At 44.5% G+C, this 27,845-nt stretch overlaps 2 protein-coding genes across 2 annotated transcripts; both read right to left on the bottom strand.

Annotated features, from left to right (window-relative positions):
• Window positions 1–375: 375 nt before the first annotated feature.
• Window positions 376–13,336, bottom strand: kmt5c (lysine methyltransferase 5C). Its single transcript, XM_070980623.1, has 9 exons — window positions 13,135–13,336; window positions 12,522–12,654; window positions 11,721–11,886; window positions 11,527–11,636; window positions 11,241–11,404; window positions 9,716–9,735; window positions 9,380–9,516; window positions 9,080–9,240; window positions 376–7,339 (listed from the first exon to the last, which is right to left on the bottom strand). The coding sequence occupies exons 2-9, from the start codon at window positions 12,632–12,634 to the stop codon at window positions 1,977–1,979; spliced, it is 6,234 nt and encodes a 2,077-aa protein (XP_070836724.1). The 5' UTR covers window positions 12,635–12,654; window positions 13,135–13,336; the 3' UTR covers window positions 376–1,976.
• Window positions 13,337–16,585: 3,249 nt separating this feature from the next.
• ppp1caa (protein phosphatase 1, catalytic subunit, alpha isozyme a) lies at window positions 16,586–27,630 on the bottom strand. Its single transcript, XM_070980953.1, has 8 exons — window positions 27,469–27,630; window positions 27,056–27,166; window positions 21,885–22,016; window positions 21,382–21,612; window positions 21,184–21,288; window positions 20,867–21,090; window positions 20,187–20,321; window positions 16,586–20,003 (listed from the first exon to the last, which is right to left on the bottom strand). The coding sequence occupies exons 2-8, from the start codon at window positions 27,108–27,110 to the stop codon at window positions 19,887–19,889; spliced, it is 999 nt and encodes a 332-aa protein (XP_070837054.1). The 5' UTR covers window positions 27,111–27,166; window positions 27,469–27,630; the 3' UTR covers window positions 16,586–19,886.
• Window positions 27,631–27,845: the final 215 nt, after the last annotated feature.

The raw sequence follows: 27,845 nt of genomic DNA, 5'->3' as shown, positions 1-27,845 counted from the left end.
CAGAGGGACACAATAGAGAGGCGTCATTAGATTAATGTCCATCAGACGCAGTTCAAGCAAAGGGAGAAGATGTCTTAACCAATCAGCTGAGTGATACAGACGAGCGATCACATTAACGAGGCCACCGTCCATCACTTGTACTTCATACAACTGAAGGACTTACATCACTAATGAAGACAGAATTAGCAATACTGTTATATTGTAACATCTTCGCATTTGAGTGTCCCCCCCACCACACACACACACACACACACACACACACACACACACACACACACACACACACACACACACACACACACACACACACACACACACACACACACACACACACACACACACTACAAAAGTCCAGTCGAACACAGGAAATACAAAAAGAATTAAGTGTCTTTAATGATATAGGCTACATTTGTACATTTCTACAGCAGACTTTCAGTAAGACTAACTGCCAATTAGAAAAAAGACAGAGAAAGTTTTACCTGTGACAACTGAAAAACTGGATGTCAAAGGCTTCGAAATTAAATACTCAATGTAAATATTTAGTTCAGTATTTTGTCCCGTTAAATAATAATAAAAAACATTTAATAGTTTGAACAATTAATGTGAAATATAAATTACATTAAAGCACCATTTCAAGGATGAGGATATTAAAATAAATAATTGGCCTTTCCATATCAAGACAGTACATTTTCATGGTAGTAATGTAATGCTGTGCAGTCACACTGAACTCTACAGGCCAAAGACACCAAACGGGCTCAACATACATCATGACATGAGGGGAATGCTGGTGTGACCTCCACAATCGACAGCAAATGACTCTGCTCACAACATAAACACCTACAAACGTGTGGCTCCATCAGCAACGACAAAATAAAGACTTGAACAAATGCAGGTGAACAGCTTATCCTTCTGCTCTCGCTCCTTAACAATCATTAACACCTTTGAAAATAAGGCCAAATAAACGACAGAAGTGAGTTACTCTGTGAGAAGATTGTCACTTTTCTTGATCCAACATTGTAAAATTTCTTTTCAATTTCCAATGGGGAGAACTCCCATTACAAAGATTTCATGTTGCACTTTGCTTCAATCCATTAAGAACAACCAGCCTACAAAACACACACTGCAGTTTCTCCCACTCACTCGTCCACATGTGCACTCCAGACAGCAGCTGTGGAAAGCTGCAGTTCACGTCACGCATGTCTTCACCCGGCAGAGCTGTCCTCGAACATATATTGTTTCCAGTTGGGAAATCGTTGTACTGTACACTGTTCATGCACAAACCTTTCACTGATGCACTAACCATCTTACAAATTTTGGCAACAGTCATACGATCAGGCGCGACCACACTTTGATCCCTCGAGACCCGACTGCCAAACGCATGCAAACACTCGCACACAGTTAGTTACAAACACAAAGTGAGAAAAGAGCTTACTGTGGGTATAAAAAACGAGGGTGGACTGTTCCAACAGGTGCTTCAAAAAGTCACAAGAACATATCAAAGACTGAGGCAAAAAGCTGCCTTTTTACAAGTACCAGCAACCAACCTGTGTCTACTGCCATACATGGTATAGAAAAATTCATACAGCTATGTTACAGTACAGTAAGAGGGCTTTCAAGGTTTACAGGGCCTGTAACTCCAAGTCACAAATATATTAATGCTTTGTTTTCTTTCTGCATTCTTAATTTGGTATTCGCAGCAAATTGTAGTGGATATTTCATTTTTGTAAAAATCATACAGTAGTTAAAACACGCTGATGCGCCCGCTTTACATAAAACCCTGTACAAGTCATTCATACATTAACAGTCCGTCAAAATAATGATTTAGAAAAACGTCAATCAGTCAGCGGGCTGTAATAACTGGCAGACTATGAATTACAGTGTTTACAAAAACATCCTGGGGCAGATTCTGTGTAATCCACCTTGAGCAGAACGACATCCAAATGAATTGTGGGATCCAGTGACTCGGCGGGTAGAAATCAATCTGAGTACTGGAGATCTAAGTCTACGGTGCCGTCTGTTACCACTAACCTCACTCTCTTGGGTTTTGTAGCACCCATGGAGTGAGACGTAACAGGTTCATAGTGTGGTGGGCCTTGGTGATCCCCAGGCTGGCACTGCTGCTGCACGTCCTTCCTGCAGTGTTCGTCCTGACCTTTGAGCCCTGAAAATCCACCCAAGGAGAAAGACGCTGGGTTAGACGCCTGGGGTCCGCAGGGCTCAAGAACCAGCCGCCCTTGGGTGCCCGAAGGCTCCATCAGGCAGTGGTAGGTGTAGTTTGCCGAGCCCAATCCTGGGTAACCCTCAGGCCCGTCCCTGAGACCCAGGGTCAGTGAATGATCTCCACTGAAGTTTAGTACATAAGGGGGGCCTTGGTAGCCATAAGGGAAAGAGGCTGAGGAGGTTGAGGTTGTGGACTGACTCTTGTTTGCTGGTGCTGGCGTACCAGGAGGTGTACTGTGGATCACCTGGGGGCTGTTGTGCTGAGAAATGGGCGACAGGGACGAGCCAAAGCTAAAATCAAAGGGGTCTTGCTGCGTGTAACATGGCTGGTGCTTGTCTGAGGTCGGCGTAGTGGATTTATCTTGTCTTAAACTCTTGTCTGGTGAGGAATAACCCTCAGACATTTTGCTAGGGGAGAAGAAGGGTCTCGGCAGCGCTGACAGGTTTTTGTAGGTGTGGGATTCGGCGCTTTCATGCTTGTCAGACGACATCTTGCTTTTAGCTAAAGACTGAGGGAAAGATGAGTGGGGTTTGTTGAAATGAAGGTTGGACCTGTTGGGGATGGGGGAACCAAGATGGCCAACATCCTTGCCAAACCCTTGAACAGAGATATGGCCTTTGTGACTGTCCGTACTAACAAGCAGCTTCTGACTCTGCTTCTCAAAAGCACCTGATTTTGCACCGAGCGGTCTGGATGCAATGATCGGGCCGCCAGCAGCCACGGTCTCCTTGCAAGGTGCGCTGTACAAGTTCTGAGTCTGGTTCCCCCCCTGAAACTTGAGCACCCTGTGAATCACTGTTGAGGTTTTCTCGTGGAATTTGAATGGATTGTCGGGAGGATTGGGGTTTTTCACAGTGAAGAGTTGAGGAGAGAGGAATCTGTTGGACATCTGAGATGGCGGGGCAGATTTAGTCAAGCAGCTCTGGGACGCTCCTCTGACCGTGTTTGGCTGACTGCTTCCAAAAGACTGGGATTTACTGGGAATGGTCATGCGATGGAAGGGGCCCTGGCTCCTCAGGTTAGAGGGGCCTTTTAGCTGACTGGTGCTCGGCTTGACGTTGAAGGCCGGTTGGGTTAAAGCAACGGGAGTTTGCGATGTCACAGATGACGTTGCGCCAAACAGCCGAGGCTTGCTGACGACAGACAAGGGCTGAGCTTTGAGGTCTTCTCGGGACAGCCTCAATCCTGGGTTTCTACTTACAATCCGATCTTTAGCAGCCATGTCAGAGTTGCCGAGAGCTGAAAAACTGAAACCAGGGATGGGCGGGTTTCTGTCTTTGGAGGTATCCTTCGCTTCACATTCCAGAGGAACAGAGTCACTTTTGGAAGAAATCAGACCTGGAAAAAACTGCAGATCCTCACTGCTGAAGTTATTTCCTGGACTGGGAGGGCCGAGGTATGGCGTTTCAGTGGTCCACGTATCAGACGGGCTGTGGGAGAGTGGACTGCTGAAAGGATCCGTGGGTGGATCCAGTGAACACAGATCTGACGGGGATGATGGAAGTATATTCTGTGGCTGATAATACCCCTCAAAGTTGAGACACTGAAAGTCCAGAATATCGTCACAGCAGTTCGTGAAGCTGGGCTCACCGGAGAGCATGTTGTCCGCAGTTGTGAATGGAGGAGACTGGGACGGGGGCTGGATGACGGAATTAGAGGCGCTGGAGCAGGCCGTTGGCTTCTCCAAAGTCTGAGATGAACACAAGCCCTCAGAGAGCTTCGAGAGACTGTTGTCAATTTGTTGGAGTGTGTGACTAAGACAAGTGGTGGGTGTTTCTACAGGCCCACACTTGCGAGTTCTCTCCATTTTGTGCCTCTGTTTCCTCCCTCCGCTGTTCATCTCTGGCCTTTCAGTGACTGTATCCGCAGCCAAGGATATACCTTCAGCTTTACTGTCATTAAGAGGGGAAGACAGAGACAGCGGCGACAGAGATAAGGAAAACGGTGGCGGTTCTGTTTTGAGAAGGGCCGAGTTGCTGTTCAGCCTCTGCAAAGATGGGAACTCCTCTTTGAACTTGTTCAAATCGAGACACCCTTTCTTTTGTTTCCCTAAAATGTGACCCTTCATCTCTTTCTTAACAACGGGCTCCACTTTGAGCTCAGTCTGCCGGAGCTCCTCTTTGCTGTCCACCTCCCAAATGTCCTCGTTTTTTCTGCGTAGTTTGATCACTGGTAATGGAAAACCATTTACATCCATTTCAGGCTCCAGTTTCTGCGGTGTCCCACTTTCAAACAAGCAGCAATTCTTTACAAAACGGTCCTCGGTTTTCGTTTCTTGCTCCACAGCTGACAACCCGTTACTGTCATCTCTACAACTCTCCTTCTTTTCTGGAAGCAGCTTGACTCCATCTAGAAGCGCCCGGTCGAGCTTCTCTTTAGTTTCGACTTTGTCGCTGGTTTCGTACGCATTTTCGAGGACTTTTCCTGGTTTTCCGTCTGCGGTCACGTTTGCAGGTCGCCTTTCACGAAGCCTCTCGCCTCGTTTTTTCAAACGGTGCAACCTGTTCTTGGACCTCTTGCTGGCGTGCACGTGAGCCTGAGCTGCCTCCATCTCCATGTTTAAAACCGATACGGAATCCATGATGGCTTTAAAAGGATCGCACGTCACACACTCGTCTCCCTTTTCTATTTTTAATGCCATACTTTCAATTCCTTGACTTTGCATCTCCCATACTCTCCCTCTCTTCCTCTTAAAGCGAATCTTAAAATTGAGACCCGGCTTTGTCTCTTCCAAATAACTTTGCTGGATTAACGTTTCCAGCCTATCTTCCGTCTGAGCTTCATCTGGAGTTGCGCTTTTTCCACACTCCCCTTGGATTTTAGCAGGATCCTCAGCTTGTTTGTCCTCAGTAAGCTTATCGCTCTCTAGTCTCTGAGTCTTGTCGACGTCATCCTCGTGCTGCTTCTCTAATTTACACTTTCTAACTCTCCTCAATAAATGGCTGCGCTGAACCTCATTGGCTCTTGAGCGAAGCACTCGGTTAAAGGCCGTGATCCTTTTGGGGGTTAACCTCTGGACTTCTGTTCTCCTCAATCTGCTTTTACCTTCTCTTTTCACTGTGCTACTCTCCTCTGAATGCGGGGTGAGGTCCTGCCTCAGCTCTGAGGATGAATTTACCTCAGAGGCTTCTTTAGACACTTGATCTGAAGCAGAATTCAAGCCTTGTTCAGGGTCCACTTCCACAGAGCTGCGAAATGTACGTTTCTTCAGAGGTATGTTGGACTGTATGTGTGCCTGTGGATTGCTGTCTGGATGCAGACTGCTCGTGGCTTTTGCTGAAATTAGTGTCTTATGAGGTAGTGGGTTGAGGCAGGCGGCCGGTGGGTCATTCTGCATCTGTGGCGACTGAAGCTGCAAACTTTCCTCACTCAGCTGAGTCTCCACTGTGGCTGGAAGGTCTTTGCTCAACTGTCCCTTGGTGCTTTGCTTTCCCTCTGCTTTGGCTTTGGCTGATCTAGGCCTCATCTTTCGTTGCCTCATAATCCTCGTCTGCACTGAACCATGGTACCTGCCTCCGTTTATTTCAGTCTGCTCTCCTTCCTCCTCAGCGCTGTGCATCTCTTTAGAGACCAACATAGAAAACCCCCTCCCGACTATATCTCCGTGTAATCTCTTATCTATTAAGGGTTTGCCTTTTCTTAAAATATCTGATAGCAGAACCTTTGCCTGCTTTATGACAATATCTTCTTCGTGCCTACTTGCTGGCTGTTTATTTGCACTTTTTGTCATTTGTTCTGATGCTTTAACAACTCCCTCTTGCTCCTTACACGCATCCTTGACTTTATTTCTAAGACACCTGTTATTTTGTCCTCTAGCTTTTGCACTGGGCACTGTCTTACATTTGGACTCCTTCACGTCTTCCAGGGATCTGTTACTTTTACATTCCACAACTGTTGCTGCAGCATTTCTCTCTTTTTTCTGCTCTTCGATTTTGCCTTTCTCAACGTCCTGCTGCTCCTTCTGGATATCACCTTTTTCTTCTGACACCGTTTGTATTTCAATCACCTTGTCATTCTCCCCTTTGTCGCTGTTGAATGAATCACCAACAGATTCACCAGCGTGCCGCTTCCTTACATTTACTTTATTGATGGCCTTGAAAAACATTTCCCTCACCCCTCTGTTACCTTCTGCTGTGCGCATCTCTGAACTTCCACCCTGCCTTTGCTGAGCTCTGGACGCTCTTCTTTCCGACTGTACCGTCAGAACTGCCGGTCTAAGACTCTGCCTGCTCCTTCCTCGTACCGCCACGCTTCCTTTCCTGTCTTCGAAAGTCTTTTCTGTTACTACACTCTGTGGCACTGATAACCTCGTTAGGTTGACTGTAAGGTATTGCTTCAAAGATATTAATGGATTGTCCCCGGCCTTCTTTGATCTATCTGTGACACTCTGACAAACTTCTAACACCGATGAAGCCCTCGCGCTCCTGTGCTCTCTCGGCTCAGCAGCTGGATTTTGAGTCGTGTCTATGACATGGGATTCAGTGCTGCTGCACTTGCTGCTTTGACTCTCTTTCTCGATCTTTTCGTGATCTATTGAATTGCATTTTTTGTCATTTTTGACGGGGTGACAAACAGTTGCATTGTTGGCTGCGTTACTGGACTCTGTTTGATGTGCGAGCGTTGTGTCGTCCATGTTTCTTGCTCTGGTCTTGTGAACTGCCCGCCTTTCCAACACTCTGACAGACTGTCCATTAAGGCCTGTGCTACTTACTGGAGGTCTTTTCTGATGAACAGACATGGAGGAATTCAGAGTGAAAGGCTTCAGGTTTACCTCACTGTTGTTATTTTCTTCCCCAGCTGAATTCAGTTCAATCAGCTTGTTATCGTCCGGCTTCACTTCCTCCAGCTGTTGAAGCAAGGCCCTTTCTTTGCTTTTTGGATCCTTACAACTGAGTAAGAAATCCACCGAGTGGCGTCGTACTCTGATTCTGAGGTCCCTCAGAGTGACCTGGGACAAAAGAGGAACTGTCCGACGCTGATTGACTGTGGACGAATTCAGCGGGTGCTTCCCTGATCGTCTGTGCTTCTCTCGTCTCCACTTCTTTGTTTGACTAAATTTTCTGTTCTTCAAGGCGTTTCTCCTCATCTGCTGGGTAAAGGAATTCCTTGAGGGGATGGCTATGAATGAAAGACAACAACAAAGAAGCAGTTGAAGCCGAAGCTGCTGAATGTGAAAGCGCCTCTTCTCTAACAGCATGTTTATTCAACAACACATGAACATCACGCAGTGCTTTAAATACGTAATGAAAACACTGACATACTATTGACTTTACTATTGATCAACAATATAATGATAATGCATGTGACTCAGAAAACTGTCCAGGATGTGCAAAGATGATACCGACTCTGGAATACCTGCAGCTAGTTTTAGCACATTTTCTCATTACCATGAAGCAATCAATCATGTATCTTGGCCCAAAACAGATCACAGCAATAGTGGAACGTATGACAAATGGTGTCATTCTAGCATATTTGCTTATTGTTTGTGTTACAACGTGCATTTTATCCAATGAAACACATGTATGAGGTCACTGAATGTGAGTTACACTTTCAATAATTGATCCATATTCAAGCTAAAAGGGCCTAACAATTAATAAAAGTATAAGGAATTTGTATAACTAACATGTTAAGCAACTACAGGACCAGCTCTCATGCTTTAAAAGACCCCCCCCCCCCCCCCCCGCTGAACTACTGCTCCTCTATGCTTGCATGCGATGCAATCTGAACTGTACCACCAACAGTAATGCAGGAGACTACGTATGATGAAATCAGCTATTTCAGCCAACGTGCATCTGCAGAGTCTATGTTACGCAATCGATTTTTTAAAAACAGGCCCAAATAAAGCAGTAGATCATATTTCAGACATGGACATGAGCCGGCTCTGGAGGACTGCATTAACAGCCATCAGAGCCATTCAACTCTCAAATTTGTTTGAGAGAGTGAGACAAACGTGTTCATTAGCGGCTTACTGGCTGCATTAGCCGGATCTTGTTTCGCTGCACAGAGATGTCTGGTGGACTTGTCTGGTGGAAATCATTTCGCAGCAGCAGCAGCAGATGATGCAATTTTCAAAGCCGTTAAAAGGTTTCCTCGATGATTTTCAACCTGGATTCTATCATGTTCGACAAGTAAAAAAAACCCTGTGCCTTTCTGCAGCAACGCCGTCACCGCGGCTCTGCAATTTCAGCAAAACACTGAGTCACAACAGTATTAGAGCTGCCCCGTAATTGTCTCCACTGAAATCAGTCAGGGGACGTTTTTGGAAACAAAAACAACAAATGAAAAATAGAAAAATCTTTTGCGCTGTGACAGCAAACATGTTTCATTGAGCAGTTCTGAGATTAGATCTGTGTTGTTAAAGTGTGCTGAAATCTACAATATTCAACAGGTAAACTGAACAGGTGTTTTGTTGCCTTAATTCTGATGCATATTAGGTCTAAACCCAGAGTCACAGCGAGGTCTGAGCTGTATGGGCCTTAATGAAGGAGCAGCACTGGTTTTCCTTCAGGCTTTCAATTTGATGGTGCATTTAACAGCTACTGGAGTGACGAGCAGACTGTTGAGCTTTTAGTATTACAAGCTGTTATTCTTGACATTACTGCTGCATAATTGCACTGTACAGCTTACATCCCTGCGAGCTGGTCCCGAGCCAGCTCTGTGGTGGCGAGAGGGATTTTAGGAAGTCAAAAATTTTCTGTCTGACTCAGCCGACTGTCAACACGCATTTTATTACTTTCATTTTAACAGTGCTTAGAAATGTTGCCGTTGCTGCGCTAGGCATTACTTTTCACTTAGTATAATTAACAACAGCTGAGATCATTTGAGAGAAAATCCTGAAGAGGTTACCTTTAAAGATACCTGAGTGTATTCCTGGTATTATCGGCCTCGTAGGAAAGTGCCCCTTCTCTCTGTGATGACGGAGAAATCTCTCTCTCAGTCTGTACTTCTGGCCCAAAGGGTCCTTTGTTTCTTCACATTCAGGCTGCTTCCCTCTGTGTTTGAAGTGACCCTCTCCATTCCTGAAGAGCAGTTGAAAATACAAAAATCATATCATTAAAGTGAAACGCCTAAAATCTTTTCCGATAAACAAAAGCTTCAGCTCTGAGAAAAGAAAACTGGGTACAATGAAGACGACGTCTGATCATTTGATGGACACACCTCTCACAGGTGCAGCATTCACACATTTCATTGCCTTCTCCAAAAAAGCTGGCACCATAGTAACACGTGATCTCCTCCCCAGGTGAGATGGGTCGAATCACCTCAACGCAAGCGATATTCTTCTCACCGGGGACGAACTGGGCGGGTGAAGAAGGGAAAAAAAACAGCCAAAGACAAAGACAAAGGTTGGTTGGCCCATGGGATCGTTAACACAGAGCAGCAAAGACAGTAAATCAGTGCGATTCTTTATCCAAGATTAAACTTTCAATATCCAAATCTCATAGATAAACCTTTCTAGGTAGAGTGATACATCAATAAACATGTGTTTTTGATTACCTTGCAGTTTGGTTTGCAGTCTACAATCCAGAAGGCCAAATGAAGAGAGAAAAGCAGAGAGATGAAAGATTTCAGTTATTAATTCAATCACGGCGATGAATAAAGGACTCCACGTTTTGTTGATCAGCCGGCTCGTGCTGAATTCATTCTGCAGAGGCTCAAAGGCTAAGCTGATTAACTCTCAAACACCATTAAAAGATCTTGTCAGAAAGTGGCCTCTGCGCAGACGGAAGAATTAACCGAAATTTCATTGGACCTTTTGTATGTGTTAGAGTTCAATTCATAGCAGGAGCTGACACGCGACCTGTGGCGAGCGGCCGCGTGCTCTTCTGCTCCAACGACTGGCAAAACGTTCATGTGATAAAATTATGGAAAAATAAAAGAATCATATGACTCACTTTCCACGTGTTATCTGGCCACAAAGATTCAACTTATTATCATACAAGACCATGAAAAGTAGCTAATGCTCACATTTCAGGAGCTGGAAGTTTTGTTTTAAACGACTGAGGAGACAAATTTGCTGTCAATCAACGAAATAATTAATTAACTATTAGTTTCAGCTTCACACAGGACAGTTTTTGATGTGTGTCCGTATTTATGATTCAGACGCAGCTGTGGCTTCGACAAACATTCACCACTAGCCCCGAATTAAGGCACAGTTTTCTCTGTAGTGAAAAATGTGTTTATGATAAATCAGTTTTCAGCATTAAGTTCACAACACATTCATTCATCTACATATGTGCAGCACAACTAGTGAAGGGAAGTGTGAGTTTCAAACACATGACGATACATCAGTTTGGTCACATAAAGATGTTCTTACGACACATTTGAATTATTCTAGAAACATAATTTCCTTCTTGGAATTTAAACTAAACTATTAAACTCTCAGTCTGAAAGACTGTTTTTTGAGATTTTCAACATAAATGCTAATAAAGTGCTTTGTTAGTGCAACATAATGCATGACATGTGTTGACTGTTGAGGAGAGCTCATGAAACAGCTACATATCACACTGATGAGGACAATCTGTCAATGACGGAAACACCTGGAGACGACGGCGTGTTGATCACAGATGACTGATCACAGCAGAAACGCTTGAACAGACTGTTTTTGTTACAGGTGATCAGAAGTATCTGCAGTCTTTCACAGGAATCAACGACTCAAAGTCATTTTTCGCCACCAAAAAATTAAAAATCAACATTTTTTAAGTGTCTCGAATGGCTGGAATTTAAATCACGGCCTCTTTCAGTACAAGAATCATTACCCAAACATTAAGAACCAAATGACGGAGAATTAATGGTTGAGTGATAGCAGCTTCCAATCTTTTCTTTTGAGTGTTGACACACGAATTATCTTTTGTTGACACGTGGATCGCAGACTTTAAAGATTTACTCCTGGCAGGTGGAGTCCTTCTGCTGACAAAGCTCACAGGCGGGCGCACCTATCAGCTATGAAAGTTTTGAACTGGCACATCTGTGTGCGTACGTGTGCTTGGAAAGAGTGACTCATGAATGCAAACAAACTCACCATGGTTAATGAAAGCTGCAGGCCCGAGCCAGAGCTGAGCGCAGCGTTTGCGTGTGGAATACATCACGCTGAAGTCATTGACCCCTGCCCTCAGCACGGCGCTGTCAGCGGGGCTCAGCTCTGCTATGCAGCCCAGCAGGACTTCCACCCGCTCTCCTGCAAACCTGCGAAGAGACAATGCAAGTGTCACGTAAAGTATCTGTATGAAAAAAAAAAAAGCACGACACACAGCACAAACAGTTCATCTACAGGCTGCCTTGACAATGTTTAGAGTGTGAGCGGTTACCAATGTCTCGTCGAGGTTATCTTTGCTCCGTTGGTCTCTGAGGAGTATCTGTCACAGGACTCTATCTTGACACCGCTATCCAACAGGAAGGCACTGAGGTAGCGATACACCTGCAGACATTACAGATGGTTTGGACGGTGGACACAAACTCGAGAAGCAATGGCACATTTCTGTGAACTTAAACATCAGCCTACATGTTGCCTCAGCAGCTCCTGACGATGGCTTCCCAAAGCGTTAAAGTAGTCTCCAGCCAGCTCGCCCACTGTCAGCGCCTCGAACGTCGCGTTGAAGTCGTGCGTACGCTGAAATCGCAACAGGGTCTCTTTGAGATTACCCCAACGCCGGATCTCCGGTGGGGGGCTAAAGCAGAAAGGCAGATAACAGAATGTTAAAAGAGCAGAGACAGTGGCAGGACAATGCCTAAACGCAGTCTGTGTGAGTCTAAAAGGCGTGTGTGCGTGAAGTGTTATTTTTAACCTGGAACTTTAGATACAGATTTCAGGAGCCTGCATCACCAAAAACGCTTTAAATCATCATTTCAGCATTTCTGTGTGCAGGCCTGTGAGTTAACACTTCTCGGCATGACGCGCTGATCACAGCATGACCAGCACATATCACAGTATTATTACAGTACATGTACTCTGGCGTTGAGGTGGCAATAAGTCTCAACAATCCTACTTTGATTATAAATGGAAGTGACAGTGTGCGGGAACTGTGCCGAAACTCACAGCCATCATGTCAGATACTGGACAGTAAACGAAGAAAGATGCATATCTCTATATGTGTCTGTTGTGAGACACCTGGAGGACAGGTGTGGGTGCCATGGCATGCACATACATGTCCCAGAAAACACACAAATATGCAGAGCCGAAAATGCTCTACTAATGTGGAAACCCCAAGAAAAAACACTGTTTAAATGCTGATGTGATGGAGGGTTCATTAGGCTCTAGGATTGTGACGGTACTTGAACTTTTATTTCCTGGGTGACAGATTACCTGATGTTCATTTTGTGGGTGCTGAAGCCCAGCAGAGGGTCCAGCACCAAACCGGTGGCCAGGTCATCGGTCTCACACAGCTCCTTCACACTCATTCTAGTGCATCCGTCCATTGCCTCCCACCATCAGCATGCTGCAATCACAGGGTCAGAATAACGCTGTGACAACAACAACAACAACAAACCACAATCATCATGAGTTGGGCATTTCAGCTGATCCAGTCTACAGATGATATAACATTAGCATAACAGTTACTTGTTCACTTGCTAAAGTTAGCTCACAGCCCCGTCATGCAACCCGGTCTTTATCTGCACTCTGTATCCCGTGCTTACGATAACCAGTAAATGATAACGTTACGTGCAAGTTGGGAATGTGACTGGGTTCACGTTAGCTTCCATAGCACATTAGCTTACCATGTCAGATCGCTGGGAAAACATGCTAGGTTGTCAGCTGAGGAGTGAGGAAGCTAACGTTACGATAGCACTAGCGGCCTGCGGCTAGCGCAACATGACTGCATCGCATCGTTGATGAAATTCAGGTCCTGAGAGCCGACGTGAGCGGCAATATGCTCCCACGTTGATGCATACTGGCAATGTGGTGTTCGGAAACCTACCTGGGAGTCTTTTGTAGTCAACGAAAGTATCGTCAGATAGACAATTTATCGCAAGCTACTCGCTTGCTCTGGCTCCCGTTCGCCTGGCAGGGAAAGTTAGCCTAGCAACATAACCAGCTAGCTTTCCGCCGTCTTGCTGGGTAGCCCGGCAGCGTACGAAAATGGAGTCTTCTCGTCACTTCTGGAATTTGTTGGACTGTTGACGACTGCAGATCCCAGACTGAATTAAACACGCAGAAATGCACCACACGCGACCGCAAATTAGCTTATTTATGTATATGTTATGTAGTTAGCTAACTAGCTTTGCACAACGCTCATCTAGTAGCAAAAGTTGATGGGCAGCGTCCAGTGCAACCGAACTACTGGTGACCACGCCCACACGCTGCACTATTCGCTGAGGCCAAGGTCAATTTTACAACTCAAACCTAGGATAGTGTTTCAAGGTCTGTGATTGGTCACACTTTTTATGGGTGGGGCTATAGCTTTGGTTTACTATGTTGAGCTGAGGAGCATCTCACAATATCACAGCTCCTCAGTATCGCCTCCCGTGACCCTGTAGTTCATATTTGTTCTGTGCGGGAGACATGACGCTGCGGCCTTTATTTCAGCCACCATGCATGCAGTCAATTTGAATCCTGATGCACTGTAAAAAAGCACATCCAAGACCCTCTGGTGATGCAACAAACGCGGGGGTGTGGCCAACAAAGCACCTCTTCTGTCTTTTCAAAATGGCAGGAATTGCAGCAAATACAATTTATTGCATTTAGGGGAATAAATGATGACATTTATGAAGATATAATGTTTCTGTGCTTCATAAAGATGTTGTTTTTTATGTATGAGAGTCTTAAGTATATTGAAATACAGAAATGTATGTTAATTTTAAATATTTTTATACACACATTTGAACCCACGTCCTTTGTTTGGGACAGTGCTTCTTCTAATTCGCATTGCACCAGGAGCACTGAGTGAGGCAGAACAGATTTTGAGCTGTGTGACTGCGTGATCAGCCTATAGCCAATATCAAAGTCACACAAAGAACTGGACCATCCTGCATCTCTTTCATCTGGCTGCCACAAACAGCAGAGTCCAGTCCGGGTCAGACCACCAGGCCTCTGTGGGAGACCTGCAGAGGAAGGTTGCAGTAGTCCCTGTCTACTACAAAGGAAATTTTGTAAAAATAAATACGATTATTTTGGGGACAAAAGTCTTACTGATACGTTTTTTGCATCCAAATTGCTTGAGTTATGTAACAAAAAATATATATATTTAAACCTTTTAATGGCAGTGAAGCTGTCACCAGGAGCAATGCCACACGAGTTAGATGTCTAAGGATGGGCTTGTTAAGAACAGTTATTATTCATTTGAAATTTTAATTAGTGAATACTTTAAGTTAGTGTTTTGGAGGAACACAATTTAATTTTGAACGGTCAATTTATTACAAATTAAAGACTGTTATTTCAGGGTTAAGCAATGAGCTTTTATAATAAGCCAGTTTTAATGAGGAATACATGATTCATAGTTGAAATCCCATTGCGGTCCCAGTTAATGGGGCGACTTTGTTTATAGAAATATGAATAAAACCACTCATAAATAGAGGGCTTTGAGTCAGACAGAGAAAGTGGTCATTTTATATGTTCTGCAGCTTATCATAGTTAAAAATACAAGCCTGTTTTACTGATGTGGTTTCAGAGCCACAAAAAACGTAATAACATCAAAACTTTCATAAGAGATGAAGCTATTGTCAGTGTTCATATATCTATTAAATGGCCCATCAATCAATTTGAAAGTGATCAAATGTTCCAGTCTTTTGCTTTGAGTTCTGACTGTTCACATGTGGGTAACTGAGTGTGCCTGTAAAGGTTCAAAGACCAGATTATCCCACACGCTGTTTGAGATGTATGTCCATCTCAAACAGCGTGTGGGATAATCTGGTCTCTGATACCTGATGCACATGTCCTATCGTTCCAACACATTTACCTTTGAAATCCATTCAGTCCAGACTGTCCTAGAATGTTTTAAGATGCACAAAATAATGCATCCAAATTCATCAATTTAAGAATGAAACTGTTAAAAAAGCTCTGCCTGACGGGAAGTTTTATTCTGCCAAGGAAACAAGTTAAAACTGGGATTTTGCCAGCAACTCCAGTGTTGAAACTTCTTGGAAATCAAGGCTCCCAGCTGGAAAACCAACCGGACTTGCACATTTCTGAGGGTGTGAAAGCATTTAAGCTCCCGCAGACAAGAACCTCCAAGGACTCGAAGTCCAAAGCAAACATCACTGTGTCACCACAGACGCTCTGCTGAGGCATTTCATGAGGCTGAATGGATTCACTATCACAGATTATGATCCAGTCTTACTCACTTACCTCTGAGCCTATCCTCCTCCTCCTCCTGAGTGCAGAAGGTGATCAGCTGCATTCATGAGCCAACACTAAAAATCAGAACATTGTCTCCTCTCACATTCCCCGTTCATACATTCATACAGCCTGCTCACACCGCCCCAGCTCATGTTCAGCTTTTCGTTTTTTGAGATTTGATGCTGCTGTCTGGTGAAGACTCATACATAAATGTGATTCATCCATCAACAGGTGGTCGAGGATGTCAGGCTGCGCCGCCTCAAACCTGCAGGACCGTCACACACCTGATGTGAATCAAACATGTTTTTATGCATCTGTTAAAGCTACGGATTAACTCTCCTTCAGCACTTCCTGTTTTCTATTTCTTTACTTTTTTGCTCACCAGCTTCTTTTTCCTCTTATCTCAGTTCGTGATTTTCAAACTCCAACACTATCTGCGACCATTTTGTCGTATTAACACATTAAAGAGACTCAGGATTTTGCTTCTGAGGGCCTGCGTGAAATGAAATTGATTTTCAGATTTTCAGCCATAAAGCAGCAGCCTGTGGTCCAATTTAACGCAGCTGTTTGGCCTCGCCGCTGCTGAAATGTCCCCAGCGTGCTCGCTCTCAGCAAGCCACAGGAAAGCATAAAAGACGAGCAAAGGGGAAACGATAAAGACAGCAGACGGACGCAGGGACAGTTTGAAAACAGAAGACGAAGGAAGAGGCTGGCAGCAGGGATGAAGAAAGGCTGTGTGTGTTTTCTGCTTCACTTAAACCATTTCACTCTGAACACGATCACCTGACAGACTCTTTCTGATTTGGCAGTCTGTGTGCCACCAGAGCCAGGTGAAAGCCAATAAATAAATAAGTAAACACACGTGGAAAAAGAGGCCATCCATGGTTTTGACTCAAGCCCAAGTGTTTGCCGGACAGCCTCCGCAGCAGAAAGGCAGAAAAAGATCAGGCTGACGGCAGGAGAGACGTGGAAAAACTGCAGCAGCACAGAGCCGTGACTCCTCCGGCAGCTTCCACTTCTCTGAGGAAGCCAAACGTTAGATTCAACATTCACCGTGGCCAGAAGCACGCGAAAAGAAAACCCAGACACAAATATACAAATTCTATGTTTTATTTCTACCTTGTAACAGAGACAATTTGTGATTGATTTGAAAACAAATGAAATAAAAAATACAGTTAACTTCTGTTGCTTCATTTTCTTAATTGTAATAATCTAATAATTTCATATCTACCCAGCGACAGTGCATGGTGCAAAACATCCCTGATTGATTAAAAAACCCTACACTAATAAGCTTGCAGTATCTAGCGTTAAGTTTGTCTGTAAAAACGATGAGAACAACAAAAAAGTAATTAAAGACCAGATTCTTAGAGGTAATGAGGACAGGAGATGTCAGAAGCAGAGGTTTGTACAGCTGTGAAAATGGGAATGAAAGTCTTATCTCTTACAGGAGCCACTCGTTTATTTTGCATTGTTGAGGACACTCTGTCCTCAGCATGTTAGCTCTCAAACCTCTTCATGTTTTATCATCCTATTAGAGTTGAACACTGAAAGTTTCTGCACATCTTCAGCTCTCACACGCCAGATCAGCTTCTTCCACAGAGGGAAGGGCTGCTTCATTTACAAATCAAAAGAAATGACATTCAAAGCACCAGATCACTGAACATTGTTCCCACCAGCATGTCAAGGTTAAGCTCGGCTCATGTCGGTGAAGGAGCCTGAGCGCGTGAACAGTCACCTGACGTGTGAGTGTCCTGCCGTCATGGCGTTAGCGGGTGTATTTTCCTTAGTATTTGAATATAACTATGATTTCCTCATGCTATTTATTTTCATTTAATTTTTACTTCCTGAGTTGATGTGGACTGAACATGAGCGCGCGATATCCGACGCAGTTAAGAGCTGCGCTGAGCTCGAGTTGTTGGAAAGCGAAGCAGGATTCTCAATAAAGCTCACTAACATTAATTTAATTTTAAAAAAAAAGAAAAAAAAAAGATTTTCTGAGGTACTGAGTTGGAAACCTCTTGCTGAGAAGGTGGAGGAGAAAGGCGGGGCAGGATGGCGGCTTCTCCACCCTCGGATTGGACCAATATTTACTGTCTGCGCTGTGCGGAGAGCTGCGGCGCTCACACGCGCTCACGCCTGGACAGACGGCTGAAGAATGAGGGCAGACAGCGGCCAGACACGCCAGTTACGTAACGGAGGGGAAAGTTTGCGTTGGATCGTTAGAAACGGGCAGTGAGACGCCCTGAAACACCGTAAGAAACAGTTTTCCGCGCTGGACTGCTCTCACTGGGACACCCTGTGTGCCAGCTGAACTTTACGCACAGCGGGAGGAATGCAAAGCGGCCCGTCTGTGACGTGAAGCAGTGATAGAAACAGTCCCAATTCTTTTCGTATATAAAAGTCCGTATGAGGGAGCAAAAAGTCTCTTTGAATGTGAATGGAGTCACGCGCTTTGAGGGCTCGCGCTTGTCACCGGATCCACTTTGATCATTTCTAACACTGTGAAAACTGTCTGCGCCTCCGTGTGGTTATTCCAGCTGCAGGCTGATGAAAGAGGAGCTGAACACACTTACAGCAACTGAGAAGGACTGCTGGCACAAGCAATGCGAGCGCTTCCACACCTTTGCTCATTTACATAGCATAATCTAAGAAGCATACAAAACTATTCAGTAACTGCTGTACACCTGGGAATTACCTGATGTCGCAACCGAAGCCTTAAGCTGGATTCACTGGGAATTCGCTGTACATGATTATCTTGAGTATGTTTGTCTTACAGTAAAATGATTTTGTGCTCAGATTTCCCATCAACTTGAAAAGACTCTCTGCCGCTAAGCCAGAAAATGATCAATTCTTTAGTTCTACACTGCTTTTTGCACGTTCCACTCCTTCAGTGTGGGTTTAAATGAAAATAAAGCAACTCTTTGTTTTAAATCATGGACTGCACTGAAGCAGTCTTGACTGGAGGACTTCAAACCGCAAAGGTCAGAGCAGTGACTCACCACCTCACCTCCCTTTGATAGTTTTTGCCTTTGATCACAGCAAAATGCAGAAAGCCTCAAAGCCACTTTCTCCTGTTTGCATCTTGAGTGCTGCGTTCAATTCAGCACAAGATTAAATGCCAGATCAACAGCGCTCCACTTCTGCACATCCTGATATTATATCATGAGCGAGGACTGCTGGGCGCTGAGCGACAGAGGCTCACAGACAGGGCCACTTCCTGTTCCTAAACTTCAGCAACAAATCCAACAATCATTAGAAGAAAAATAAACATCTTGCATTGAAGAGATCCCTAATCAAACATCTATTTTATGTGATAAAAACAGGCAACATCTGTTCTGAGACCCTCTCCTCTCTGCAGTCCATGAATTTCCACTGAACAATCTTTGGATAAATCACACTGAAGCAACACGTGAACATGTTTTAAGAGACTGTAAACTGGACTAAAATGACTAAAACCTTCCAGCCTCTACACTTCTGCGAGTCTCGTTCAGAGGACGTCTGATCTAACTGCTGTATTGTCGATCCACGGTGGCTCAAAGACGAGCGGAAGGCTGCAGACGAACGAAGCAATGGCAAACACAAAGTGATCAGCATGATGGCAAAATTCAAATAAATGGTTATTTTTATTCATCTTCAACTTTCAGTGAACTAAAAACAAGAAAAAAAAGTCAAACCTTATAGGTTTCATGTATCTACAAAAAGAAAAAAAAGGAAAAAAGAAACAAAACTATTTCACATCCATGGCCGCGTTCTCAAATCATTGGTTATCATAAAAAAAAGGTTCTTTTTATTGAATCCATTTCACTGAAGGATTCACCTGCACGTGCGTCCACCTGTGCACCCAGTGTGTGCGGTATGTGCCGTTACCGTTTGACCATGCAACTTGACCCCGACCCCCCCCCCGCCCTCCCCCCACCCACTACAGAGACATACACAGACCTCTGAAACAGGATGTACAAAAGGTTGTGTTTAGCATTAAACAGTGCGGGGCCTTAACATAAACAGCTAAAGCTCCTCTCTCCGCCCCCTCCCCTCTTCCCCTGCACCCAGGTCAGAAATAACACGATGGATGCACAAGAACCCATCTCCACAAAAAAGACAGGAAAACAGAACAGAGGGTACGGGAGGAAGAAAGAAAACATACATACACAATACAGCAGTTTCCTCTGCATCACTCGCACTTTCTTTTTACACACTCACACAAAAAAGTGCACACGAACAGTTAAAAACACGCTGAGAGAGAAAAAACATGACTGAACCCTGGACACTTGTCTGCTTTGTTGCCATTTGGTGACGAGGGAGACACGAGTTTGGGAGGTAGAGGAAAAAAAGAGCATTGGGCCGACAGGGGGGTGGCAGGTTATGGGGGGGGGGGGGGGGGGGGACCAGCGGCTGTTATTTCTTGGCCTTGGCGGACTTGGCTGAATTTCGTGGCGGGGTGACCGGTCTCCCAGACCCCATTCCTCCCCCTCCACCGTAAGGATACAATTTCTTATCTGCTGGCTTCAGAATCTTTGAGGGAGACAAAGAAAGGCTGATTTAGTTTCATTTAAATTTAATATCACTAGTGAAGTTAAAAAAAGGGACTAAAACATGCAGGTATTCACTAGAACTGACTGACGATCAGCGCTGTATGATCTCGGTTTGATGCTGGGAAACGAAACACATGCAGCCAACAGGCTCTGCTGTACACACCTGGAAGGAGCACATGAGCGTCTCATCCACACTCATCATGGCACCGGCGTTGTCAAACTCTCCACAGTAGTTGGGAGCCGAGAAAAGGGTGACGAGCTGCCTCTTAGCGAAAAACTCATAACCATCCTCCACCACCTCAGGACGGAGAGAACAAAGTTAAAACCACACACACAAAACAGAAGCAACACAATGAACGAAGAGATATCACTGTACGTCTTACTGACATGTTTGGTTGGAGTGCATATTACATTTTAGCATATTCGAAGCCTCAGATTTAAAGTATTTAACTGCAAAACACAAGATGACTCATATTATGAAGCAGTCACAGGAAATGGTGTTCTCAGTAAGCTTCGCTTCGACTGCTATCGTTCATCAGAGACAGCCTGCAGAACCAGACGATGGTCATTTTCTGCATTTTTTGACAGTGTGTCAGCCTGACATATCGCAGGGAGGAAGAGAACAAGAAGCTGCAGGTGACAGGCTGCACACCTGCACTGTGCCCTGCTGTCTGATGGAAGAAAGGCCAATTACTGCCTGCCTTTGTTAATGCGAAAATAGTTTGTTTTGTGTGATTTGTAGTATTAAAACGCATTTGCCAAATCTTCCAGATTGAAACTTTACGGAGGACAAATGCATGTCTTCAGCTAGCAGAAGCACAAGGCCTCCTGGCTAAACTTTACCTGGTGCGCCCTGCATATTAGGTCCATGTCGTGTTTGTGCAAAAATTTGGCCACCACATCTGCCCCGAACGTGAAGGAGACACCACGGTCGTTTTCGCCCCAGCCCAGCACATCTTTGTCTGGATCAGCCCACAGCAAGTCACATAACAAACCCTGGTCAGGCACGTCTGTGGGTCGCATTACTCTGCGGATCTGCTCCATAGACTGAAGGTCAGGAGAGAGGCCTGGAGAGAGACCGCACACCCATCTTAGTCTGCTTCTTTTCATCTAACGTGCACCATCCCGTCCTCATAACGTCTCATATGAACGAGGCCTACCTCCGTGACAGCAGAAGATTTTCTCATCTACGATGGCGGCCACAGGTAAACAGTTGAAGCAGTCCGTGAAGGTCTTCCACAGCTTAATGTTATACCGTCGCTTACCTACCAACAAAAGAGGAAAGATGAAAACTCAGTTCAGCAGTCAGGAGAGCAGATCTGACACTCCTCCTGTTTAAAAAAGCACACCGTACTTACACTCGTCATAAAAGCCGTAGATTCGATTAATAGAGGCGCATTCATGGTTTCCACGCAGCAGGAAAAAGTTCTCTGGATATTTAATCTTGTAGGCGAGAAGCAGGCAGATGGTCTCCAGTGACTGCTTCCCTCTGTCTACGTAGTCACCCAGGAACAGGTAGTTGCTTTCCGGGGGGAAGCCTCCATATTCAAAGAGCCGGAGCAGATCATAGTACTGACCGTGGACATCACCTGCAGGGGGCAGCAGAGGAGTGCAGTTCAAACACCGTACTCCCTCTGCTGCTGGGAGGAGCAGCTTCTGTATGCACAGTCCATATTCATTAACTGATGCCATTGGTAATTACATATAAGCAAATGGTCTAATAAATCCCAAATAAAACCTCAAGTATTGATTATCCTCTCCTGCAAAGACTGTCTACAGTGCAACATCTCAGACTATATGATATCCCACACTCGGTCTTGATGCATTATTGATATTCACTGACCACTTCATTAAAACTCACCACAGATTTTGAGGGGAGCTTCGAGCTCGAGCAGGATTGGTTGGCTCAGGAAGATTTCACGGGACTTTAGGCAAAGGCCACGGATCTCACTTTCTGTCAGCTGGACATTCTTCCCAGGCCGAGAGCCCTTGACTGAAAAAAGTGGGACAAAGGGACAGACGTTTCATGAAAGACACAATGATACCACAGAGACACACCTATGCTACGAGCCGTAAGAAAGATTCAATGAAGGAGGACGTAGGACAGAAACGTGATCCTTGGGATGAAATCCAGACCGCCAGACTGGGAAGTTAACACCTCCCACCAGCCAAATGCTGGCAAATTCTGTTAGCAGTGCAGTCTAACAGCCACTTCTGCAGGTAACCATATCATTTAGACACAATATCATACTCCAGATTTTAGAGATCAGTTACTACCACAAGATACACATTTAATGCCCATCAGACCTCAACATAAGGAGATGAACCTGTGCAGAGATGAAAACATGATCAGTGGAAACTAGCCTGATGCTGTCAGCCTCAAAAGCACGTCTTTGTGCTTTGGTGGCAGTTCAAACCCGAGTTACGGGAAATACATGAAACCACTTCCCCTTTAGCTGATGTGGCTGCAGCAAAGACAGTGCAAGCACGCAATTAGGACTCTGTAAGAGTGTACACTGCACAAAGTAGACTGTAATAACACTGTTTCAAGGCACCAATAAGGCCAAGTAACATCCTGTAATATAAAATTAAAACAAACAGAAACTGTTTTATCGTGTCATAATCAGAGTAACATCCTGTGCTACTCTCACTGATGCTATCAGAATTCAGCCGGTTCGTCAAGTCTCTCCTTGTCATGCTTTTCACACTTACCACACTACAGGATGGAGCCAAACACAAATCATGATAAAGACTAGAACAACATACCCAATTTATTTTTCTGACAGATGATTTGTCATGAATTGACATGTGACATGAATACTTGCTGTCATGGCTCAAACGGAGGAAAAAGCAGCAAGAGACAATAAAGAAATAAAGCTTGGTAGTCTCATGAGCATTCTTAAAAGATTTATATCAAACTAGCACGACTGCCCATAATTCACATCAAAACATTTGCACGCTGACATGCCAACCATAGGGTGTGGACATGATGCAATGTGACTATATCTCAGTGACTTTGTGTACTGAAGCCTTATGCAAGACTGTCCCTGACGGAGTCTGGAATCTGGTTTGTTTGTATCACTGACAGTCAATCACACCCCCCATTCCTACATGTGCTGCTTGATGCCAAAGCAAATCCTGACACAAACTGTACGAGCCTACGAATGAAGAGTTTTTCATTCCCACCCGACAAATCATGGCCCGCTGAACGGGAAACAGACGTGTAGCAGAGACAGAACTGCCTCCGACATCTCTGTGACAATCATTTGCAGAGTTTGCTCATATATGCTTATGTGTTTGAACAGTTGTCGGGCGTTAACTGTTTAACAGACAAATAGACAAGTGATTTCACTTTTAAATGCCAAACTATCAAAGTGACAAAGGTCAAGGGTGAGTAATGACAGCAAAACGACAGCTCTAGTCAAACTATGCCTGTTTTACAACATTAAGTCTGTAATCTGTAATAAATATTGAGATCACAATTACTCTTGATGTGTAACTTTCCCATAATACAGTTATTCCAGTTGAGTGTAGACTATAAAACTGCCACCACTTTCACCTTGTAACTATTAAGCAATGACCTAAAACCTGTTTCAAATTTATCCCACACCTTTTACAAGAAATAAATGTCACCTCAAAAGCCAAGGTTTAATAAAAATCACATTAAAAAGACTACACTAATGCCTCCAGAGCAGCATTCAAACGAAATAAGGATTCAATCTCCATGTGCACATGCTGTTTCATTACACTTGCCGGGAGCCTTTGTGGTGAAAATGCTTTTGTCAGTGATGACAAGTGTGCAGCAGAGAGCCACTGATCACAGCGTCCATCAAAGACAGATTTGTGACTGATCAGACAGTTTTCCAGTGATTGGTGAAGCAGTTTCCATGTGAACACAGAGCTCTTGATTTGATGTACCAGGGCAGGCACTTTAAACATCAGTTTAACAAGTGATCAAATTACCTTGTGGTGTCTAAAAACCAGGATTTATTTCATAACAAAGGAGAATTACATGCTAAAAACTTAGCAACCAAAGCTGTTGGTTAACTCTCAGATAGTAACTTCTGAAAACTGGTCACAGATTGGATCAATGCTGCTGTGAGAAGAATAATTGTTGGTAATTGTCAAAATAACATTTGCATAATAAACTCCTGACAACACCGGTGTTACCAATTACACTGGACATTTCACAAGAAAAGATATTTGTTTAAGATGCTTAATATCTGTAGATTGCATTTATCTTTAAAGCAACCTTACACAACTGATATCTTCAGTGATTTGGCGGCTATACGGTTTCTTAGTGCAATCACCTTCTACATCTGCATGTATTTTTTTATGATTACATTACTGACTCTCAAAAAGCAGTCAGTTGACAACTCTGCTAACACGGGCAAACATGACGCAAGCGCAAAAACGTAGGACACAGCAGGCCAGCTAATATTATCTACTCGTTCGACAGCTAGAAGGCCAGCTCGGCGTCTGTCTTGCAGCCTTTTATTTCATGAAACTCTCGCCAACGATATCTACAAGCCAGTGTGAGATTTACTCTTGTCTGGCCTCTTGATCAGTCACTCTCTTTTTCTTTTCTTAGCTTCCCTCATCAACGTCCTCTTCAATCTTGCCGCCTCTGCCACGATGGCTGCAGAGGCTGCTGAACCTGGTTTCATTGCCTGCTTGACCGGCTCTGGTGCGTGCCTGAACCCAGCGTAACAGTAGTAACACTGGTATCACAGACTGCTGCAGCACGCATTCAAAGCACCCTGACACTTGATTACAGACTCTCTCACTGCAATGAATCTAGCTTTCATAGTGCTTATAAAGCACTTGGAGAGGGAGGGTGGGGGTAGAAATCAACATATGGATGTAAAATAATGGCACTATCCTGAAGCAGCAGCTGAAAGCTGAGTGCTGAACAGTGAAAAGTAGGCATAAATACTGCAATGCTGCTTGTCATTTTAAACCTGGATTATAGAAGGCTAAGCCCTGACAGAGCTTACTCCAAAGTTAGCCACATAGCCAGTGGGCAACAGTGAGCTTATAATGAGGGGCACAGACAAAAGGCTTTCCACTACACTGGTCAGGGGGCAGAAAACAAAGAGCTGGACCAGCACAACAGAAACGCAGCGCCGGAGCGCTGGAATCAACAGTTGGTTTGGTTCAGCACTCCTGACTCAGTGCTGGGCGTCCTGGTTAAGCTTACGTGATGTCACGCTCTCCAGACATGCTATTAGCAACACACACACTCCCAGAGTACACTTAGCTCTAGAGCTACGACAGCAATCCAATTGAAACTGCTCATTATCCAAACACTTTTAATTGGTTTGGTCTCGAAGCACAGTCAGCACGCAGGAAGGGCACTTTCTTGTCCACATGGGAGACTGAGCTGGTAATTTATCAACCTTTTGACGCATCACCTGTAGCGGCGTGAGTACTTGTGAGTCTCCTATAGCTTTGATCAAAGCAGATCAACACAGTAATAATGCTAACAAGAGGCCACTCTCAGCAATAAAACCACAAACAGCGACAAAAAAAAGGTCAAGTGAGTTACATAAGAGGATATAAATACTGCCACTGTCAGGCTTGTTTGTCTTCTGTGTTTGGCAGACAACCTTATCACGGCCCAAGTATAACATAACAATCCACGTACAAAACACAGCCAGCAGGGTCCACAGTCAATGTCAAACTCCCAGGAGGCACTATGACTGTACATGCATATTTGTGAATAATCCCAATCACCTCCACCAGCTCAGCTTAGGCTGATCATGCCTGCCTATATTTAAGAAGGTAAACAAACAGGGCTGAGATCAAATCTATTAACAGTGTGAGGCCTGGGGAAATTCTGTGTGCCAGACATTTCTCACTGATTGGCCAAAAGGTCTTTTAATGCTGCGACTAAAGGTGCAATTTTAACGATTGTCACTTTGTAGAGGCCACAAGATCCCTAACCAACATACGTGATGTTGCTCCTGCGAACCGGTCACACAAAGAAGTCTCAATGTCAACATTTCCATAGGGGAAACACATGTGTATGCGTGAAACAGGCATAATTTCCACACCCAGTTCACTCGCCTCACAAGGACAACTACAGAGGTCACAACCTTCTTTCTAGTGCTCTTCAGATGAACTGTACAGTTGGGTCTACAGAGATTTATTCTTCTGTTTGATGTCCCAGGACTGTTACACAATCATCATGAGACTGTGAAGATAAAACAGCCCTGTTTCCCCTCACAGACGCACACACACACACACACCTCAAACCATAACAAATCTGCCTCCACTCATTGTTCCAGCAGGCGTTCAAACACTTAAAACCTACAACTTAGAAAGGGTTTGTGTCTGGTTTTTCAGATCCAAAGACCTTATACACACAAGATGTTTCACAGCTACAACATAAAAAAATGACTTACAGCTATGAACTTATGGCATTCTTCACAGGGACATGCACACGACGTAAGCATCTGACGTAAGCAGTTCATATCTTGCTTTAAAAATGGCAGTGGAGCAGCAGAACTGGCCCAAAAGCAGTTTGATTTATTAGAAGTGAGCATGTGCCAATCAAAGCATCTCTTATTTGTACACCTCGTAAACAAATCACTCCAGGGAAGGCTGTGGCTGCAAATTGTAATCAGACCTTCGGTGGGAAAAAAGCTATTGCACTGAGCTGAAACCATGAACCCCAAACCAGTCCTGCATGAGAGGGTGTAATCTGTGTGTGTGTGATGTTCATCTTTCCCTCTTGATTTGCCAACAACGCCGTAGCAATGTGTTTGATGAAAAGAGGAATCGATGACTATGAAAAAAATAATAATCTGTATAGATCAGGCTTGGCTACAACCTCTCATCAGAATCCAACCATCGAGTCTGGGAGCACAGAAATCTCAAGTAGGCTACCAACGTTACAACATAGCGTGACTACCTTTAACTTTAGCCGCCGTGCCTGGTAGCTTATTTAAAATACACATTTCACTAGCATCCGGATATCCCATAAACTAAAAGAAGCACACTGCTGCACAGTGGGTTTGGTCCTCTCACCTTCCAAGAGACGCTGAATTATAGAGTCGATGTTTAATTTGTCTGGCTCCGCCATTTTCTTTATTTTCTGACGTTCTCGGGCAGTCAAGACCTTGGTTTTCCGTGTTGCACCTTAGATTTCAAGAACAGAGAGAAAAGGAGACGGACAGTAACAGTTAGCCACTCATAATATACGTTTTAATACGCGTCGGTTGACTTACTTAACGAGTGACTAGCACTGGCTAAACGGCGAATGTTAACGGACTGGAACAATGAATGAGCTTCTGCGAGCTTGGGCTAGGCAAGCTAGCTATGTAGCTAATAGCCAAGTAACGTAAGATACACATTTAAAGTAGCAGCAGCAAACCTGAACGGCTAGTTAGCTAACGTTAGCTTTAGAATTCAACTTATTGACGGATGAAATGCCCCCGTACCTTGTCTTCAGTTTAACGACAGCCCTCCTGGGACGAACAATGTGAAAATATTTATTCGCTGAACCCAAGCTTGGCCTCTTTCCTCGGGTCTGTCCGGGTCCCTTCACTCTTTGCCCAGGAACTTTAAAAGAGGGCCGTTTCTACCGAAGTGTCTACGGTAACGTAGGAGGCTGAATCAAACCGAGGTCTTCACGCGTTTCTCACAAGATTATTGGTCCATTCTGGAATTTAGAACTCGAATTCTCGTATCTGATTGGACGTTTGCCGGGTCCGTCTTACGCGTAAACTCCTCTCTCAGCCGTTTACAATGGAAACAATGGAGGGTTAAGTGAGAGCTCAAAGTGCGCCACCAGGTGCTCACAAGTGGAATTGCAAGG

This window comes from Chaetodon trifascialis, chromosome 15, assembly GCF_039877785.1.
Source record: "Chaetodon trifascialis isolate fChaTrf1 chromosome 15, fChaTrf1.hap1, whole genome shotgun sequence".
Classification (NCBI taxonomy): Eukaryota; Metazoa; Chordata; class Actinopteri; order Chaetodontiformes; family Chaetodontidae; genus Chaetodon; species Chaetodon trifascialis.
Note: the sequence above shows the minus strand (reverse complement) of the source record. Positions and strands in the feature narration are given on the sequence as shown.